At 41.8% G+C, this 21,317-nt stretch overlaps 1 protein-coding gene across 9 annotated transcripts in view; it reads left to right on the top strand.

Moving 5' to 3' along the window:
* Root (ciliary rootlet coiled-coil, rootletin) overlaps positions 1 to 21,317 on the top strand; it is a 348,852-nt gene that overhangs the window by 190,702 nt on the left and 136,833 nt on the right. For all 9 annotated transcript variants that reach the window (XM_072305010.1, XM_072305017.1, XM_072304988.1 and 6 more), the window contains one exon: positions 21,088 to 21,297. In XM_072305010.1, coding sequence (XP_072161111.1) covers positions 21,088 to 21,297 — 210 coding nt within the window. The remainder of the gene's footprint in view (positions 1 to 21,087; positions 21,298 to 21,317) is intronic.

Raw genomic sequence — 21,317 nt, 5'->3', positions numbered from 1 at the left:
CGATTGAGAAGCTTGCTGAAAGCGTTGTAGTGCTCGATTTGATTGTCGTAGAGCTTTGAGCAGTTCAAATTCCCCGTAACCAATATGTGAAATGAAAACGTTAATATCTTCGTTAGGAGTTGGTTTCAGTAATTTAGTTGCGTGAATCGTGTTCTCCGTGAAGCTCTGGTTAAGAAACACGTATCAGAATGCTTAAATTCGCACCTTATCTAGTGGTCCATTTTAAATGGGAATGTAACAATACTCGTTGATTTCGATTACTTACCACAACTTCACATGAGAATGTTAATGGTCGATGATTTCGATAGAAATAAAGGTAAAATATCAATAATCGATGGATTTTGCTCGACATCTGGAAAACGATGCGTCCTACACGATTTCTGACGGCAACACACCCGCTACTTTTCAAATATGAATGCAATGAGACCACCGGAAGCCTCCAAAAAATTTATCAAACCTAAAAGATGTTGAATTTCATTGCGGGAACCCCCCAGTTGCGAAGAACGGTATTGAAAAAGCTCCAGTAGGTACATTGCTTTACGGTCCCCGTCAAAATCAGAACTGAGAACTCAAGAGGGAACTGATGCATTTGATTGTGAGTCAAAATCAGAACTTCATAAAGAACTTGAGATAAAGGTGACCGCAGAAGAGGATCATAACTCTAGTAAAGATAAAAAGGGTGATGCGAAGATCCATGTAGAGATGGATAAAAACCATCATGGTTTTTATCCATGTTTAGTCCATTAAACGTAAAGCAATGAGACCACCGGAAGCCTCCAAAAAATTTATCAAACCTAAAAGATGTTGAATTTCATTGCGGGAACCCCCCAGTTGCGAAGAACGGTATTGAAAAAGCTCCAGTAGGTACATTGCTTTACGTTTAATGGACTAAACATGGATAAAAACCATGATGGTTTTTATCCATCTCTACATGGATCTTCGCATCACCCTTTTTATCTTTACTAGAGTTATGATCCGCTTCTGCGGTATCCTTTATCTCAAGTTCTTTATGAAGTTCTGATTTTGACTCACAATCAAATGCATCAGTTTCCTCTTGAGTTCTCAGTTCTGATTTTGACGGGGACCGTAAAGCAATGTACCTACTGGAGCTTTTTCAATACCGTTCTTCGCAACTGGGGGGTTCCCGCAATGAAATTCAACATCTTTTAGGTTTGATAAATTTTTTGGAGGCTTCCGGTGGTCTCATTGCATTCATATTTGAAAAGTAGCGGGTGTGTTGCCGTCAGAAATCGTGTAGGACGCATCGTTTTCCAGATGTCGAGCAAAATCCATCGATTATTGATATTTTACCTTTATTTCTATCGAAATCATCGACCATTAACATCCCAAGTAGCATTTTGCAACGAAAAAATTGCAATTTAAATGAAATAAAATTTCCAGATGATTTCAACTTTCTTGCAAGAAAATTGCAATTATTTTACAACATCTGACCCCCTCATTGTAAAAAAGTTGCAATTTTTTTTTTTGCAAAGAAATTTAAATATTGACGACCTTTAAATTTCAACCCCTAAATTTTCCGGGGAAATTATAATAATTCGAACCCATGCTTACCTAATGTCCTACGACGTTTAGCAGCATAAAATACCGGACGCCCTTGAGTGGGCTTGAACCCGACCCGCGAATGTCATAGCGGAGCACTCTTCCACTGAGCTACAGGGAGCTGATGATGAGCTGGGTTGAAATCACGCCTGTTAAGGCTGTTATCGCATGCATTGCGTCAGTGCGTGGCTCAACATTCATCATAGATTTGATTAACGCCGTTTTTCTCAGGCTTCTTTCTTTTGCCTATTATTTATTTTTTTTCGTGTTATTTATTTTTTTTCATATTTTTTTTGTCTGATTTTTTTTTCGATATCACGTAATAGGTACTCACAATAAATTTACACCGGTGTAAATTACACCACATACTAACTTGAGAACTTAAAAATATTTTCAAAAAATATTTTTAAAATATTTTCAAAACTTTCTTAAGGAATATTTTTAACATGCATGTTTACAGGCAATATTTTTGAATTATTTTAAAAATATTTTTTGTAAACATTTTCAAAATATTCCTTTAAAATGTTTTAAAAATATTTTGAAAATATCTTAATTACAATATTGCCATGAAAATATTTTGATAAAGGTGACAATATTTTCAAAATATGTTGGGCTATATGGGTTAGGTGAGACATTTAAGTCGAAAAAACTTTGAAACAACTAGAGAATTGGATGCCAGTCCCATGGCGTGAATTTGTTACAACATGATTGCACCGAAATTGCAGTCTTTATAGTGCCTTGAAAAAGAAGGTTAGGCAACAAGCATAATCTACATTTCTTGCAAACTTATTGCAATAAAATTGCAACTTTTTAAGCGCCTTCAAATGAACGTATAGGCAACAAGCAAAAATTGCAATTACCTCACAATCCATTGCAATGAAATTGCAATCCATGCTACTTGGGATTCTCATGTGAAGTTGTGGTAAGTAATCGAAATCAACGAGTATTGTTACATTCCCATTTAAAATGGACCACTAGATAAGGTGCGAATTTAAGCATTCTGATACGTGTTTCTTAACCAGAGCTTCACGGAGAACACGATTCACGCAACTAAATTACTGAAACCAACTCCTAACGAAGATATTAACGTTTTCATTTCACATATTGGTTACGGGGAATTTGAACTGCTCAAAGCTCTACGACAATCAAATCGAGCACTACAACGCTTTCAGCAAGCTTCTCAATCGAGCAATAAGTATTCATTTCCCATCATGCGTTGTTCAAACTGTAAACAATTTGCTATAGCTAATCCAAAGTGTCAAGATTTTTATATCGCAGAAACTATCGTGATAACGTTTAGCGTGTGATGTGAATCACGCGGAGCATTGCGAGCTTTCATGAGCGGGTAGTTTGAATTTACATCTCAAGAATCATATTTCGGTAATTTTCGGTGTGCGCATCATGGTTTACGTGAAATTTTGGTTAAGAAACTCGTCTAGTGGTCCATTAGGGTAAATATTCGCAATCATCAACTGACTAGATTTTTCCATTTGATGTTACGGTGAAAAATCGAAATAATTGCCCATCGATGTATTCCTATTAAAAAAAACTATGGTAATGAATCGAAATAATTGAATATTGTTGTATTCCTATTTAAAACTAGAGTACCTTTATAGCGAGAGTATGGACAGATCGCTTCATGGAGGGTTTTGGACCCAAAAGTGCAGCCGCACCCTTCTAACCAACTTCTAACGCCCAAAATTTCACTGCCAGTCTGTAGATTCCAATTCTAACCAATATGGCTCAGAATGTACATAAATGAGCGTTCTTCCGCAAAAAAAAAAATGAGTAAATTTTTGCAAAAACTAAGTCAAATACGTGCTTGATAAACGATGGTTCGTAACAATTGTATTAGTAAATTGTTCTGTGTAATTGAAATTCATAGGTTGGTTGTATTTCTGGCCCTGACTTTATTCGCGGAGGCATCGGTGAAGGCCTGATGGATTCTCGGAGTTTCACATTTATCTATACTCTCACTATATAGGTACTATATTTAAAACTATGGTAAAATAATCGAGTGTGAAGTAATTTGGACCTGAATATCGATCTTTTACCCTACCTTAAATGTTAGATCGAACGGTCCATCACGGGTTACGACACGTCCCTGAAAGCAATACGGTGGATTCCAATAAGATAATTATTGATTGATTGATTTTGGGCTTCCTAACTATTTTAGAGGCTTCCTAGTGCTCTCATTGAATTTATAATCGAAATGTAGCGGATTGTTCTCGTCAAAAATCGTCTAGGACGAACCGTTTTCGACATATTAAGCAAATACCATCGATTATTGATATGTTACGTTTCTATCTGTGGTATAGTATCGAAATCATCAACCATGGACATTCTCATATGAAGTTGTGGTAAATAATCGAAGTCATCGAGTATACCGCTTACTCCATACAACTGAATAAGATTCATAAGATTATCCTGCGATCCACGAACCAACAGATATTTCACGTTGAATATTGATCATCTCGTGACGCATCCATCGAGGACCGCAGCACGGAAACGGAGTTAAAGCACTTCGTTGCTCCCTCACGACCGCTGGGTGAGAACCCGCAATGAAATTTTAAGTTTTTCTGAAACCCTTGAACCATACAAGTGAATTAGAGTCCTCAGATTATTCTGCGACCCATGAACCAACGGATATTTCACGTTGAACATTGATTTCGGGATGTATAGAGTGAGGACCCGTAGGCTTGTGCTGAAGTTTCCTAAACAATCCGGTTCGCGAGGGGGGCTGCCCGCAATTTTTAAGTTTTTTCTGAAACCCTTGAACCATACAAGTGAATTAGAGTCCTCAGATTATTCTGCGACCCATGAACCAACGGATATTTCACGTTGAACATTGATTTCGGGACGTATAGAGTGAGGACCTGTAGGCTTGTGCTGAAGTTTCCTAAACAATCCGGTTCGCGAGGGGGGCTGCCCGCAATTTTTAAGTTTTTTCTGATACCCTTGATCCGTAGAAACTAAGAGCCAGTCGTCACATCGTTGTGCGATCCATGAACACACAACTATTTCACGATGACTTTTGAACTCTGGACGGAGCGAGGACCGCAGTCTACGAAGGCCACGAAGAAAACCGCGTATACACATAAGATAGGTATGTGTCATAGACGTGTTTATGACATCAGACATACAAACGGTGAATAGTAAAACTCAAGAATCCATTTATTCAAACAAGCATAAAAAACTCGTATATACATATAAGATACGCATGCGACTTAGGTGAAAGTTGGATTTTTTCGAAAACTAAAAGTTGTATCAAAATTCGGTCTGTACAGTTTTCCGATCTTCCATAGTGTAAAAGAATCGGATCGGAGGAGGGTAATTTTCCGAAATTTTTTTAATTTCCCGAATCAGACCCTACTCTCCAGTATCCGATACCAGACCCATACTGTAGGATATGGTGTATTGATCCCGAAAATTTTACAAGTCCGAAAATCCGAATATTTTACACAATCTGAAAACAATGTAAGGAACAGAACCGCGCATACACATAAGATAGGTATATATCATAGATGTGTTTTTACAATCGGACATACAACCTGTCAAGAGTGAACTACCAACCCATTTATTCGAGCAAGCGTAAAAACTCGTATATACATATAAGATACGCATGCGACTTAGGTGAAAGTTGGATTTTCTCAAAAACCAAAAGTCGTCACAAAATTCGGGTCGTACGGTTTTCCGATCTTCGATAGTGTAAAAGAATCGTGTCGGGTTGGGATGGATCGGAGGAGGAGAATTTTCCGAAAATATTTTCCAGCGTAGGACTTAGATAATGTTTTAATATCCCGAATCAGACCCTCCTCTCCAGTCACCGATAACAGTCCCATCCTGGAGGCTATGTTCTAATGATTCCGAAAATTTTACAGGTTTTCGATCCATCAAACTGAAATTGCAATATACAATCCCAGTTGCTTATTCCAAAACACAAGGTTCGGATACAAATCTCCAAGCGCACACTCACCAGTCTCCGATACCAGACCCATACTGGAGGATATGGTCTATTGATCCCAAAAATTTTACAAGTCCGAAAATCCAATTTCCGGAATCAGACCCTACTCTCCAGTATCCGATACCAGGTCCATACTGTAGGATATGGTCTTTCGAAATCGAAAATTTTTACAAGTCCGAAAATCCAATTTCCGGAATCAGACCCTACTCTCCAGTATCCGATACCAGGTCCATACTGTAGGATATGGTCTATCGTGGATGCCGTCAAAATTTTACAAGTCCGAAATCTCGGAAACTAAAAGTCGTATCAAAATTCGGTCAGTACAGTTTTCCGATCTTCGATAGTGTAAAAGAATCGCATCGGTCCGCTACGGATCGGAGGAGGGTAATTTTCCGTAAAATGTTTTAATTGCCCGAATCAGACCCTAATCTCCAGTCTCCGATACCAGACCCATACTGTAAGATACGGTCTTTCGAAATCGAAAATTTTTACAAGTCCGAAAATCCAATTACCGAATCAGACCCTAATCTCCAGTATCCGATACCAGGCCCATACTGTAAGATACGGTCTTTCGAAGCCGAAAATTTTACAAGTCCGAAATCTCGAAAACTAAAAGTCATATCGAAATTCGGTCCGTACAGTTTTCCGATCTTCAATAGCGTAAAAGAATCGCATCGGTCCGCGCCGGATCGGACGAGGGTGATTTTCCGAAAAATTTTCAATTTTCCCGAATCAGACCCTAATCTACAGTATCAGATACCGACACATATGGTAAGATACGGTCTTTCGAAACCAAAAATTTTTACAAGTCCGAAAATCCGAATTTTTTGCACAATCTGGCAACACTGTACGGAAAAATCAACTAATTTCTCGCCCCATCTGGCAACACTGTAAAATGCAATGTTGCAAAATTTCACCAATAAATAAATCATTTATTTACGTGCACCACGCGGCAACGCTGCTGCGCCATCTTGAAAAATACACCATTGCATAACCCGAAAAATGAAGGGGCATTATTACACCATTGCATAACCCGCATATTGAAGGGGCAACATGCAATACTTTCTTTTTACAGCGTTGCCATATTGAACAATAATCCCTATACAACGCTGTAATTTAATTCCTATTTTTCTGCACAATCATGCAACGCTGTTGGATAATTTACTGTGCTAAAGTCGGCATTTTCTCCCTACTGATACGGACTCGTTCATTTACGAGTTGACTACACCGAACGTCTACGATGATATGATGTTAGATCTACACATGTACGACACCTCAAACTTCCCAGAAGGACATCAATGTCGCAGCGCGACGAACCGAAAAGTAATGGGAACTTTCAAAGAGGAAACGGCGGGTCGACCCATTGCCGAGTTCGTCGCGTTGGGACCAATGCACGCGCACCGATTCGCAGACAATCAAATACAAAAACGAGCAAAGGTAGTGTCATCCTGGTTTTAAGATCGATAAACTTTGACAACTTTCTCGCCGTATTAAAGGAACCCGAATCCAAGATGAGCGCCCCAATGCGCAGGATCGGGGCGCGGAAACACCAACTATACTCCTTCGAAACTAGGAAGAGAACTCTCTCCGGACTCGACGATAAACGTTGCATTCTAGAGGACGGAGTGAGTTCTCGTCCTTGGGGTCATCGTGACATCAACGATCTTTGCATGGTGGGTGAAAGTTGGCGACCTCGTATAAATAGTATGAATAATTCTGGAGAACCGTCGGTTAAGAAACCTCGAATTTGAAAATAGTAAAAAGTGTAAGCAACGGAACGAGAAGACGATGGCTTGTCTCGATGCACAAGGTTTTTGGAGCCAAGGAAAATTAATTGTCAAAGAGTATGCTCTTGTGGATATGGAGTGTACTGAAACTGAATTCTATTTATTCAAATCACCGTTCCCGAGCAGCAAGTTGAGCGCTAAAGACGTTGTGACAAACAACTGGATTACATTTTGCAATAAGGAACCACTATTTCTGGCCCATTATAGAAACAACATACATGCCATTGGTTTCCTGATGCAGATATGTGCTTTTATGAAAGAGCCAGAGATAGTGGTTCCTTATTGCAAAATACGATCCAACTGGTTAACACGCAATCATCATCACTTGGAATGGGAAAGCAGGTTTCTCGAGTACGATGAATTCACTTCAAAAATGAATCGCATCGGGAACCACTACGATGTGCTATATGTTAAAGGTGAACAAAAACGTGATTTCATCCATCGTTTCGTGCCGGAAAAATGTATCGTTGTAAATTTGGACACTAAGGATTGCCCGTCCTTGCGATTATTGGCTCGTTGGTCGACAGCACATACATGTCCTTTAGTACATCCATTCTGCGCTATGTCGAACGCATTCCGATTGTGTATGTGGTTTTCGGATTCCTCTTATCGGGAATATTTCAAAACTGAAATCATGCAGGAGCACCAGAAGATTATAGTGGCAGACGAACAAAGGAATCACCCCGATAATAATATAGGAGTAGTTGATGAAAAGTCAGATTGAACGTAGCTAATAAAGCAGACGAAAAGTAAAATCATCCGTGCATAATATAGCAGACGAAAAGTGGAATCATCCGCAGACGGATTGTCGAATCGAAATATAGCAGTCGAAAAGTATTCGTGCGTAATATAGCAGACAAATTCCCGCCCGGCAAAATTACGTTGTGGCAACGTTGCCAAAACGTTGCAATTTCGCCGTTTACGTATTCAGGCAACGTTGTGGTAACGTTGCCACAACGTGCTATTTTGTCGGCTTGCATGAACGTAATAGGCAATGTTTCTGCAATGTGTTTTAGCAACATAGTGGGAATGTTGCAAAAATACGGTGAAAAAAATTTCGGTTACTTATTTTAAGAGTACGCCACATTTTAACTCTTAGAATTCAATGTGGACTGCAGAGAAGTGTTTCTTATGCACCCGAAATTCACTCTAAGTACGAAAGTAGCCGCGCGCTCCGCCCGGGTTCCCAAGCGGGCTCCCATCGAAGTACTAACTACGCCCGACGATGCTGAACTTCGGTGATCACCCGTGTGTCGCTGCCACTCACCCACGGACGCTCGCGTGAGAGATATCGGTTATTTAGCATTAATAAACATCCCCAGATCTGGTTCAATGATAGAAAGCAATGATATTCTTGCATTTCTGTGCATAATTCTACAACGAAGGATACTGAAAATAATATTAGGAAGATCAAGTTTTTTTAAAAAAAAGGAGTGTGAAAAAATAATTAAAAAAGAATTGAATAAATATATTCATTTTATATAAATAAAATTATTATTATTTTAATTATTTATTATATTTTATTTTAATTTTTTATTATTATAATTATTTGGTATTTTTATTATGTATTAAATTATTTTCTAATTATTTATATTTATTTTTATTATTTTATTTTTTATTTTTAAAATATTTTTTTATTTTTTTTAATTTTATCTTTATTTGTATATTTTTATTGTTAATTTTTTTATTTCTTCAATTATCTATCAATTAATTTTTTTTTTATTTTCGCATATACAAATACATATTTTTGCAACATTGTATGAGGGCGCATTCCTTTATATTGATTGGAGAAAATCATCTATTGAGAAACAACAGAAAGGAGAACACCTGAAAGTGTCCCCTCCGATTTGCAGCACATCATCTGCCTGATCTCATATCTGAGTTCTACAACCAAAATTACGTAGGGATTGATACCTCACATGACACTATATGCGCATTTTACAAAACCGAAATCCCAGAGGCCTTATTATGGCCGCCATTTTGAAATTTAGGCATTTTGGGGGGTGTTCCGGGGTCGGACTGTGGTAAACTTTTGGTATGTTGTTCAGGAGGACCTACTGATGATGTTTACATCGGAAAAATTTGTTAAGCAATTTGTTCCGGGTCAAATCGTATTTCTCCCTGACTAATAATGTTTAACAACGTTGTCACAATATATCTAAGAAATATTTATTGAAACGTTTTTAATGATGTTTCGTAAATGTTTTGTGACGATGTTATGTTACCCATTTTCGACGGTAATTTATACACAAACTGGAAAAAGCGCGTTTTGAAATTTTTGGAGTTCAAAAAGTGCAAAGTGACAGTGGAAGGAAAGAAGAAGCAGAAAGAAGAAGAGGACTGGGAGCACATGGATGTAAAGGCTACAAACTTCATTTACAGTGCTATTCTTGATAGACATCTGGAATATGTGAGTGATTGCAAAAGTGCCTATGAAATAATGAAAAAATTCGATGAAATGTACCTATCTGAAAGAGTCAACTGCGCTCCAGATTGTCTGTCGTTCTAATTTAGAAAATTTGAAATTGAAAGAGAAGACTGACCCTACGAAATTTTTTAAGGAATTTGAAAAGGGCATACACGAGTTGAAGAATGCTGGAGCAACTGTGTCTGAAAAAGTTGAATTATATGCTGAAGGCTTTGCCACCATCCTTGAGTCATATTGGTGACATGATGGACGTTTTACCGAAAGCTGAACGAACGGTAGATTACTTGAAAAGTAAGCTGGAGTTGAAGACAAAAGTAGAACAGTATAGTGATGATGCCAATAATAATCAATCTGGTGAGAGCGGAAGTGTTTTTGTGACTGGAGTAGCTTCGCATAAGACTATGACCTGTTATTCCTGCGGTAAGCGAGGCCATTATCAATCCGAGTGTGTTCAAGAGGTGCAACATGTAACTCGTCATGATTGTGGTAACTACGGACATTACCAGCAGAGCTGTAATCATGGTGTCAATCGAGGTCGTGGTGGTCATGCTCCAAGAAGAGGCATACCCGGGGGAACAGAAGCCATCATGAAGGTCAAAGAGGTCATTTCCGTGGAGGTCAACGAGGACAGTACAGAGGAAATCGGAGCTGGTATCGAGGCAACCGGGGACAAAGGTGGCAGGATCAAAGTAGCTCTGAAGTCAGTGATAGCGGTAACTGCTTTAATGTGGTGGTGAACACAACTGGTATTTCATGTAATACTACAAAATTTAAGCAATGATAATCAAACAGATTGGCTCCTAGATAGTGGTTGCACAGATCATATAATCACTGGTGATGAATATTTTTGTGAGAGTATCACATTAAAGGATCCAGTAAATGTCAAGATTGGAGACGGCCGCTTCTTAAAGGCAACTAAAATAGGAAAGGTAGAAGTTTCATTTTCAGTGTATGGACAAAATTTACCAGTTACTCTTCCGAATATTTTCTATGTTAAAGAAATGAAAGCAAATTTGATGAGCTACGCCAAAGTTACACAGAAAAATAAAATAATATCGAAAGGGAGTACGTCAAAGATTTATAACCAAAATGGATAATTGATAGCTGTTGCTGTTAAAGAAGGCAGTTTATATAAGTTGAGAGGTCTGATCCACACTTGTTCTTCAGAGAGTTATGTGTTCTCGTGTAAGAATTCAAGAAAAATTTCAGCAAAAGAAAAGTGGCATCGTAAGTTAGGACACGTAAATTTCAAATATCTAAATCTACTTTGTAAGGATAATTTGTTAGAGGGAGGCCCACAGTGTTTAGAATCTACCTTTATGAAATGTTCCATTTGTATACACAGTAAACTGTCAAATCTGCCTTTTAAAAATAATCGAGCTAAAGCAAAGGAAATATTAGAAATAGTGCATACGGATGTGAATGGTCCCCATAAGACCACAGCCTACTCTGGTGAAATACTTTGTTTCATTCCTTGATAATAATATTAAACTTGCTAAAGTGTATTGCATCAAATCAAAAGACCAAGTTCTTGATTGTTTCACAGAATATTATAATGAAGTTTGTAATCTAACACGTAAAACGATAAAGAAACTGAGACTGGATAATGGAAAAGAGTATATCAATTCCAACTTTTACTCTTTTGCAAAAAGCAAAGGTATTTTTCTAGAACCTTGTCCACCTTACGTTCATGAGCTTAATGAAGTGCAGGGCGATTCAATCGTTCCATTATGGATACAGCTGGATGCTTATTGTCAGAGGCAAATATTGATTTAAAATACTGGCCCGAAGTAGTAAAGACTGCAGCATACTTGAAAAATTGTACCTTAGCCAATACTTATGAGCTTAAAACTCCTCATAAGATTTTTATGAATAAAAAACCTGATGTTAGTAATTTAAGACTGTACGGGAGCAAAGTATTTATAAGAGTCCCAGATGTGAAGAGAGAGTCCAAATTCGACAGAAAAGCAGACTTACGAATATTAGTCGGATATAAAAATGTAGGTTACAGAGTACTTGCAAACAACGAAGTTTTTGTTGCGAGGCACGTTGAATTTGTAGAAGGCGATGTCAATTCCATTGGCCTCAAGACAGATAATGAATCAGATGAACCCAATGAAAATAAAAATTTGTGTAAAGATGTAGATGACAGTGAAGCAAACGATGTAGATGACAGTGAAGCAAACGCACATAATGAAACCTTAAGAAGATCTGCTAGGCCAAGGAAATCCAATATCAAGGATGATTTCATTTACAATAACTTAATTTATGTCAATTATTGTTATGCTACCTCACCTTTAACCTATGAGAAGGCAATGAAGAGTAATGAAGCTGACAAATGGAATGAGGCAATGGTGAAGGAACTTAAAAATTTAAATAAAAATGATACATGGTCTCTTGTGAACAAACCAGTAGATAAAGAAGTATTAAATGTTAAATGGATTGTTACTAAGAAGGCAGAAAACAATCATGAAGCTAGGCTTGTTGTGAGAGGTTTTCAACAGACAGCATTAACAGAGGAGACATAATCTCCTGTGGCAGGGATGGAAACTTTGAAAGTGTTGTTGTCATATTTTCGTCAGAATGGATTAGATATACATCAAATGGATGTCGAAACGGCATTTTTAAACAGTAAAATAAATTCTGAAGTTTATGTGAACCAGCCACCAGGTTTTACAAAAGTAGAAGGAAAAGTCAACAGGCTAAAAAAGGCTTTGTATGGATTGAAAGAAAGCCCACGGGTGTGGTATGATTGTTTTGATGATCATTTGATAAACTTAGGTTTCGAAAGATGTTTAATAGAAATCTGTCTTTATGCACTGAAAAATCAAAACGGTGAAGTTGTCTATATTATCATATTTGTCGATGATTTACTAGTTTGTAGTAAAAGTATGTCGTGCATCAATGATGTAAAAAACAAATTAAAAGCAAAATTTCATATGAAAGATCTTGGTAAAATTAAAAGATATCTAGGAATAGATGTAAATTACAATCTGCACACACAGGAAATGACACTTAGTCAAAGTGAATAGGTATATTGAATCTCTAGCTCGTAAATGTGGCATAGAAAATAGCAAATTGTATAAGACACCAATGGAAGAAAACTTAAAATTGGAACCAGCTATTGAATGTGGAGACTTACCTTACAGAAACCTAATTGGAGCACTTCTTTATGTTAGTTGTGCAACACGGCCAGATTTTGCATTGTCTGTAAACTATTTGAGTAGGTTTATGACTGCTTATGATCAAACACACTTTAAATATGCTCTGCGTTTACTGAAATACTTATATTTGACAAAGGATACGAAATTAATTGATAAAAAATCTGCTAATCTGGAAATTTTAGTTTGTTACTCTGACTCTGATTGGGCCGAGGATTGTGTAGATAGGAAATCGACTTCTGGATTTGTCATAAATTTTTTTGGAAACTTAGTGTTTTGGAAGAAAAAAAAACAGAATATTGTTACTAAAAGTAGCACATTTGTTGAGTATGTTGCTTTGTTGGAAGCCATCTCAGAATTATTATTTGTTAAAGAATTAATTACATTTTTCGATATTGAAATTAAAACGCCAATTGAAGTGTTTGAAGATAACTCGGGAGCCTTAGACATAGCTCAGCGTGGAAATTTTACCAAAAACTCAAAACATATTGAGAATCATTATCATTTCATTAATGACAACTATAGAAAGGGAGTTATTGATATTATAAAAATTTATTCTAATGAGAACGCAGCTGATTTATTTACGAAGCCACTTGGCAAAATTAAATTTGGAAAATTTCGTCAGAATTTAAATTTAAAGTGAATATGTAATATTGAAAGCATCAAGTTAAGAAGTCTGAAAAAGTCTTTAATAACTTTAGAAATTAAAAAACACAAATTTGAGGAGGCGTATAAACCGAAATCATTTTTAAATTTTGTAGCAAATTTGTTTTTACCTGGTCGAAATAACGCAAAATATCCACCTACCGTTCATAATTATCAGTTCAGTTACCTCAGTTGACATCGTTTAACCTAAAAAAATTAATGTTGCTCAAATATTCCCGCCTAAAAGTTCTAAGAACGTATGCGAGCGCGTCGAGACCGGGAACTTCGATTTGTGCAACAAACTCGGAACAGTTGCACCTAATTCCCTCAACTGTCGCGCCGTCGAGACAAAGCCTAGTGTGATTCAATGTTTTTGATGCAATCAAAGCGGATCTTTATCAAAGCGAAGAAATCGTGAATGTAAAAACATTTGTTTGTCGACAAATGGTTAGAATCTCGTCTAGGCACTCGGGTTTTGGCGGATTGGTGTCGGCCATGTTGAATATTGTGTAGTATACAAGTCGGCTAAAACTAGGGTTCCTATATTCTACGAGCGGGTACTCCAGAAGGTGGCAAGTAATTTTTCCTAAAACATTTTTTCCTACTGCAATTTTTCCCAATACTTTTCTCCTACCTACTCGTTTTTTGTTCCATCACAGTTACTCCTACGAGTGAGATGTCCTACTGGCTTTTTTCCTAGGGGCATTTGTCCGAAATTCAATTTTAAAACTAGGGGATCGAGAAAGTAAAAAAACAACATAGGTACCTCACAAGTTAAAATTGTAGCCGCATGCCCGTAAGTAGTGGAGCTTCATCCTCCTCCTTATATTGAGGGTATAGAAGGCTCAGCTTGTAAAATCTCCTGTTCACGCCGTGGACATGGCTCGGCCAGTACCGGCCTCGCCGTCGGCCGACTCCGCGCCGCGGTCGCTCCTTCCCCGCGACCCGCGCTCCCCCCTCCTCGCCGCCGCGCTCATCTTCTCGCGGCCGCGCTCCCCCGCAACCCGCGCGCCCTACCTCGCGGCGTCGCGACGCCGCTGTCCGCTAGATCGCGTTGACGTACCCAGCTTTAGACGTTCCGCCGCTCTCTCCCGTCGTCTGATTTTGACGGCATCCCAGCGGCGCGGCCCATGCAAAGTGTGATCCACCATTCACTCCTCAACCAAGCTTGAGCACCTTGGTAAGTGAATTTTCACCACTTCTCTTTCAGGTCTCCAAGAAGAAGCATCTAGTCCAGCGCCCAACGCTGTCGACTTCCCAGTCCAGCTTCTCACGCCGTCGACTTCACAGTCCAGCTTCCTGCGCTGTCGACTTTTCAGTCCGGCTTCTAACGCCGTCGACTTCACAGTCCAGCTTCCTACGCTGTCGACTTTTCAGTCCGGCTTCAAACGCTGTCGACTTCTCAGTCCGGCTTCTAACGCCGTCGACTTCCCAGTCCAGCTTCCTACGCTGTCGACTTCTCAGTCCGGCTCCCAACGCTGTTGACTTCTCAGTCCAGCTCCCAACGCCGTTGACTCCACAGTGGTTCCCGTGCCTGGCCGCTTACAGCGCTGCACGGAGCAACCCGCAATCGCCTCATCGCGATATCCGTCCGAGCGATTCGCTTAGGCAAGCCCTGGGGGCATCCCTTGGGGGTCTTCACCGCGCTTCAAGCGCACAAACTGAAGACGCCGCGCCCACTGTCGCGGATTGCCTGCCTATCAGGCGCCCACCGCCTGATCCAGTCCACTCAAGCGCTCGGATGAGCTTCCATCGCCGGCCTTACAACCCGGTGCTGCTCTCCGTCCTGCGCGCTTGAAATTACGTGCCTGCGCGCACATATATGGTCCTCCGAGCCGGATCTTTTGAGGCAAGCACACTTCCTTGAGAGACGGCAGACATCAGTCCTCTGGACACGCCACTCGCTTCCAACTTTCCAGTATGGCAGACGGCGGAGAAAACTCCAATCAGAACGACGGCGATTTGGATATAGCGACGCGCATATCCTCGCTCTCGCTGAAGGCTAAAAGGTCGATGGTGCTCTCACAGCTGAGAGCCATTCACGCCGACCTTACCCGAGCAATCCCAGCGGAAGAAATAGAGACCTTCCGGCCGTCCTTCAATCGTTTAGACGTGCTGAGAGAACGCTTCGAGGAGTTCCAGGATCAAATAATCCTGTTGAATACCTCTCTGCCACCCGAGTCTGAGATTGAGGTGGAAATTCTGCAGGCTGAATTTGACCGCCTCTTCGATGAAGCTCAGCGCTCATTCCTGCGGAAGACGCTGCCCGCCTTAGCAGGCGTTTCCACGCTCAACAATACTTCTTTCTCCGTGTCCTCCATCCGACTACCGAAGTTAGAGCTCCCGAAATTCAGCGGAGATTTGGGTGCATGGCGAACCTGGTATAACCTTTATAAGGCATCGGTTCACACCAGCCCCTCACTCCTGGCAGTCCAGAAATTTCAATATTTGCTCGGCAGCCTAAAAGGTGATCCTCTTGCACTCATCACCGGGCTAGACATCACAGATGCCAATTACGACGTCGCTTGGACGCTGCTCTGTGAACGCTATCATTCTGAGCGTCGCCACGTGTTCCATCACTATAATGGTCTCTTAGACCTCCCTGATGCCCAACGCTTCGAGCAAATACCTGCGCTGATCACCAAGATCAGGGAACATTCCCAAGCGCTCCAAGCCCTCGGTCACCCTCCAGACTCTTACAGTGGTCTGTTGAGCGCCCTAATAGTGCGAAAATTGTCCACTCGCCTGAAGCAAAGGCTAGAGGACTACCGAGGAGCTGATCCCTCTTACCCCAAGCTGGACGAACTCCTTAGCTTCCTGGAGAAGGAACGTCGCAGCACCGAAGATAGCCCTCCCAATCGCAGAGAGGCTAAGGCTCTAGTTTCATGCCATGAGACTAATGCCAATCCCGCACCCCGCAAAAATAGAGTCAAAGGCTCCAGAGCCAAGTCTCGCTCACCCAACGGCACCAAAGTTTTGGTATCATGCGATGGGTCGTCTGATAGCTCTGACTCCTCCTCTGAGCACGAGCAAGAGGATAGAGACGATCACAGCAAGCCTCAGACCGACCGCGCACGCCAACCGCAATGCCCGTGTTGCCCAGAAAGACACCGACTCTTTGACTGTTCCGCCTTTCGCGCCAAACCCATTTCTCAGCGTCGAGAATTCATAAAGAGTGCAAGTAGGTGTATTAACTGTCTGAACACTCATTTTGTCGAGTCGTGTGTCTCACCTCGCCGTTGCATGCTTTGTTCCAAAAAGCACCACACTCTTCTCCACGAAGAGTCTCCGGTAAACAACTCTGACGACCCGGATGCTACCTCTGACAGCCCGGCGTCCTCAGGTTCCTCCCAGGAGAAGGTCCTGCTCAGTGCCAGCAAAACTTCTTCTACCATTCTCTTGGCCACCGCCAGACTGCGCATAAAAACTCGCAAAGGATCGGTTTTGGTCCGCGGGATTTTGGATTCAGCCTCACAAGGCACTCTGATCACCCGCGAGTGCGCTGACAAGCTCGGTTTGAATGTCCAGTCTCCCATGAACGCAATGAGTGGCTTAGCCGAGAATCGTGTCGAAACCTTTGGCCGTTTCCACGTCACGCTGGCATCTGTGCGCCACAAGCCTGTGGCCAAGAACCACCCAGTCACTGTGGTCCAGACGATCACAAACTCCACTCCTTCCACGGCCATCGCCGCCTCGGTGAAGGATCTAGTTAAGGAATGGAACCTTGCCGACCCTACCTTCGATCAGCCAGGCCCTATAGACGTGCTGATCGGCGCAGAATTATTCTCTGCCCTCATCGTCGGTCCACCGCACCCGCTAGGACCCTCGCTTCCCACGGTGTTTGTAACACCCCTCGGAGCTGTCCTGATGGGCTCAGCCCCGACATGCGAAAGAACTCAAACCTCACTAATTACATGTTTGTTTAACGCAACACCTCCCCGGGCTCCGGTGATCCAGCCTGGATCCCACAAGTCCTTCGATTGGAGAAAAACAGAATCCTCTAAATTCTCGCTACTCCCGAAGAAGCCCACAGAGTGCGTCTCTTGGAGTGCTACCAGAAAGCTTAACTCTGTCCACACTTCAGACAAGCTCTCTGACGATAATTCTCTCCGAGAGAATGCAAAAAAACCCGCGAAGCCACGCTTCGCCCCACCCGCCAGACGCCGCCCATTGAAAGGGCCCCTCCCGAAAGATGCTTGTCCCCAACTAGCATCTCCAAACTTTGACTCATGGTGCCAGGAACGATCTAATCTCCATACCGCAGGCGAGACAACCGCAGTCCGGCCTAAAAATACTCGTCAGCTGAGTAACAAAAACTCTTCATGTGAGCAAGGACTGACACAAGGATCTACTAAAGACACAAAAACGTCACAGCAATCATGTCTTAAACCGCCAGTTGCTTCTAAATCAAAGGAAACAGTACCTGATGAACGCTTAGAAACTGACCGGGACAAACCCCAAAAACTGGGACCCTCTAAAACTAAATTTTGGAAGCGATTTCTCAGCCTTCTTAAATCTTAATCAGTTTTTTCAATTTCTTTGTAAATATCATTGTTCTCAGCGAATTTTAATTTCTTCTTTATTTTTCCTTGTATGATGAGCCCTTAACGGGCCTCATGGGGGGCGGTACATGTTCACGCCGTGGACATGGCTCGGCCAGTACCGGCCTCGCCGTCGGCCGACTCCGCGCCGCGGTCGCTCCTTCCCCGCGACCCGCGCTCCCCCCTCCTCGCCGCCGCGCTCATCTTCTCGCGGCCGCGCTCCCCCGCAACCCGCGCGCCCTACCTCGCGGCGTCGCGACGCCGCTGTCCGCTAGATCGCGTTGACGTACCCAGCTTTAGACGTTCCGCCGCTCTCTCCCGTCGTCTGATTTTGACGGCATCCCAGCGGCGCGGCCCATGCAAAGTGTGATCCACCATTCACTCCTCAACCAAGCTTGAGCACCTTGGTAAGTGAATTTTCACCACTTCTCTTTCAGGTCTCCAAGAAGAAGCATCTAGTCCAGCGCCCAACGCTGTCGACTTCCCAGTCCAGCTTCTCACGCTGTCGACTCTCAGTCCGGCTTCTAACGCCGTCGACTTCCCAGTCCAGCTTCTTACGCTGTCGACTTCTCAGTCCGGCTTCTAACGCCGTCGACTTCTCAGTCCGGCTTCTAACGCCGTCGACTTCCCAGTCCAGCTTCTTACGCTGTCGACTCTCAGTCCGGCTTCTAACGCCGTCGACTTCTCAGTCCAGCTTCCAACGCTGTCGACTTCTCAGTCCAGCTCCCAACGCTGTTGACTTCTCAGTCCAGCTCCCAACGCTGTTGACTCCACAGTGGCTCCCGTGCCTGGCCGCGTACAGCGCTGCACGGAGCAACCCGCAATCGCCTCATCGCGATATCCGTCCGAGCGATTCGCTTAGGCAAGCCCTGGGGGTATCCCTTGGGGGTCTTCACCGCGCTTCAAGCGCACAAACTGAAGACGCCGCGCCCACTGTCGCGGATTGCCTGCCTATCAGGCGCCCACCGCCTGATCCAGTCCACTCAAGCGCTCGGATGAGCTTCCATCACCGGCCTTACAACCCGGTGCTGCTCTCCGTCCTGCGCGCTTGAAATTACGTGCCTGCGCGCACATCTCCTGTTCACGCACTTATATTCGGCTCGCTGAGAAAACTTTACTCTTTCTGAAAAATTTCCCTCTACTCTGCTCATGTTTACGTTTCAATTATTATTGAATTATTAGGACAAACACCCTTAGGAAAAAAGCCAGTGGGACATCTCACTCGTAGGACTTACTGTAATAGGACAAAAAACGAGTAGGAAAAAAGTAATAGGAAAACCTGATGTAGAAAAAAAAATTAGGAAAAATGACCTAGCACCCTCCAGAACGCTTCTAATTTTACTTCTTATGGGCGACGCGGATGGCCAATCACGCGCGCTACCTCCAAATATCGTACGACCAATAGCGACAGGTGGCGATTGGAGGTGTGCAAGTAGTGCCGCGCAGTGCATGATCGATGCGCGACCGCGTTACAACCACATGATTGAAAATCTAGACGGGTTGCGTTCAAAAACTCTTAAGGGTTATCTACAGCTGCGTGAAGTAAGAAATTTCTCCGCGCAGGGGGCGCCACCGCTGTGTTTTGGTTTTTGGTCCACGCTATTAGAGTTCGTACAGCTCCACGTAAGTCCTTGAGCTTTTATGAAAGTTAGGGGAACTTCTGTTTAAATCGAAGAGTCATAAGTTCTAGCCATAATATTCTTCTTCCTATTGACACTAAAAACGATGTAAAAAGAAACTTCTGAAGCTCTGACATTTGATCCCAGAAAAAAGTAGGGTTAAGCATGATGACCTTGATGCAACCAATCGCGATCGATCGCTCTCAGCAGTTGCAGGTATCTCTCTCCCACCATGAGCTGTCTCTCTCGCATTTGAAGAAATCCCGTAAGAGAAACTGGGATCAAATTGTATTTTTTATTATTAAACTTTCAAAGCTCGCGTTTGTTTCTAAGGATTCCAGACGTATGCTGCTAGAACTTATGAGTCTTAGAATTTAAGACTGATGTGAGACTGTGTAAGACTGAATGTGATATTTAAATAATCACTGATTTCGGAGTCGGATTTTAGCAGCGCGACGTGGTGGATTTTTTCAGAACTACAGCTGAAGATTAACCTTAATAATTTTAAAAGCTTGAAAAAAGTGTTAAACGTAAGTTTAATTCTAGAATCAATACCTGAAATTTTTTCTTAAAGTAATGAGTGTTGTAAACTACGAACTATTTTTCTTCCGCAATTCAAACTATGCGCGGGAAATTTCTTAGAGTAGAGTCAACTTTCACCGAAATTTTCTCCCAGAACCTGTGAGATAGGAGGGTCGAGACTTTACAAATATTTTAAGCAACCTACCTAGAAAATTTAGAAAAATTTTCATGTCATTTGTAATCCGTTAACATCCAAAAACCCCGTTTTGGAAAAGTCGTACTCCCCCATTTAAATACACGGTAATTTAAAAGTAATACACGGAGTACCTGCTCATAGGGACCCTACCTAGAACGACACTTCGGACGAAATGTTTACCTGAGCCGTAGTATCGTTTTTGAAGCGGGAAGCTAAAAAAAAATGCAAATTTCTCACGCAGATTGTGAAGTAAGGAATGCTTCTCCAACTTTACCAATGTGATCATCGTGATTTTTGAGACATTTACTGAATGAGACAACTCTTATTTTTGCTCTGGTAAAAGTTTGCAAAGGCCCATCACTTTACTTTTTTCGCGCAAGTAAGGGACAGATAACCCATGTCGAAGCTACTAGAAAATTGTTTTATCCTCACTAAGCTCCTCCATTCCCTACCCTAAAATACAGACATTCGGGAGGTGGGAGGGTTATGTGAAGTCGTTGGAGGGAGGAGGGAGGAGGGAGAAACAAAAAAAAATTGATGTCGGTGTACTTCCTCTACCAAGCTAGGGGATTTTTACTTTTTTTAAAATTTTTATTTTACTTTTATTTTATGTTACAGCGAGGCTGAAGCAAGTATTTAACCCATAAGTTTCCGTTTGTTTCAGTACTTTTCGGAATATTGTGCCACAGAACATAGCAGGCTGTTGAATGTTTGGCGGGATATCGTATCATTTAAAAGGCAGTTCACTGAAATACAAGTTGCAACAGAGAGAGATTTAGTGAAACTACGAAATGACATTGTATCCAGTAATAGGGAACTGGTGGGCACTTGTTCATCTATAGTCACATCAACACGTCTCTCTGCTGTCAGTGGGGTATGCTAATTTTTCTCTTA

Source organism: Bemisia tabaci, chromosome 1 (assembly GCF_918797505.1).
Source record: "Bemisia tabaci chromosome 1, PGI_BMITA_v3".
In the NCBI taxonomy this organism is placed as follows: Eukaryota; Metazoa; Arthropoda; class Insecta; order Hemiptera; family Aleyrodidae; genus Bemisia; species Bemisia tabaci.
This window is presented reverse-complemented; position numbering and strand designations above follow the sequence as displayed.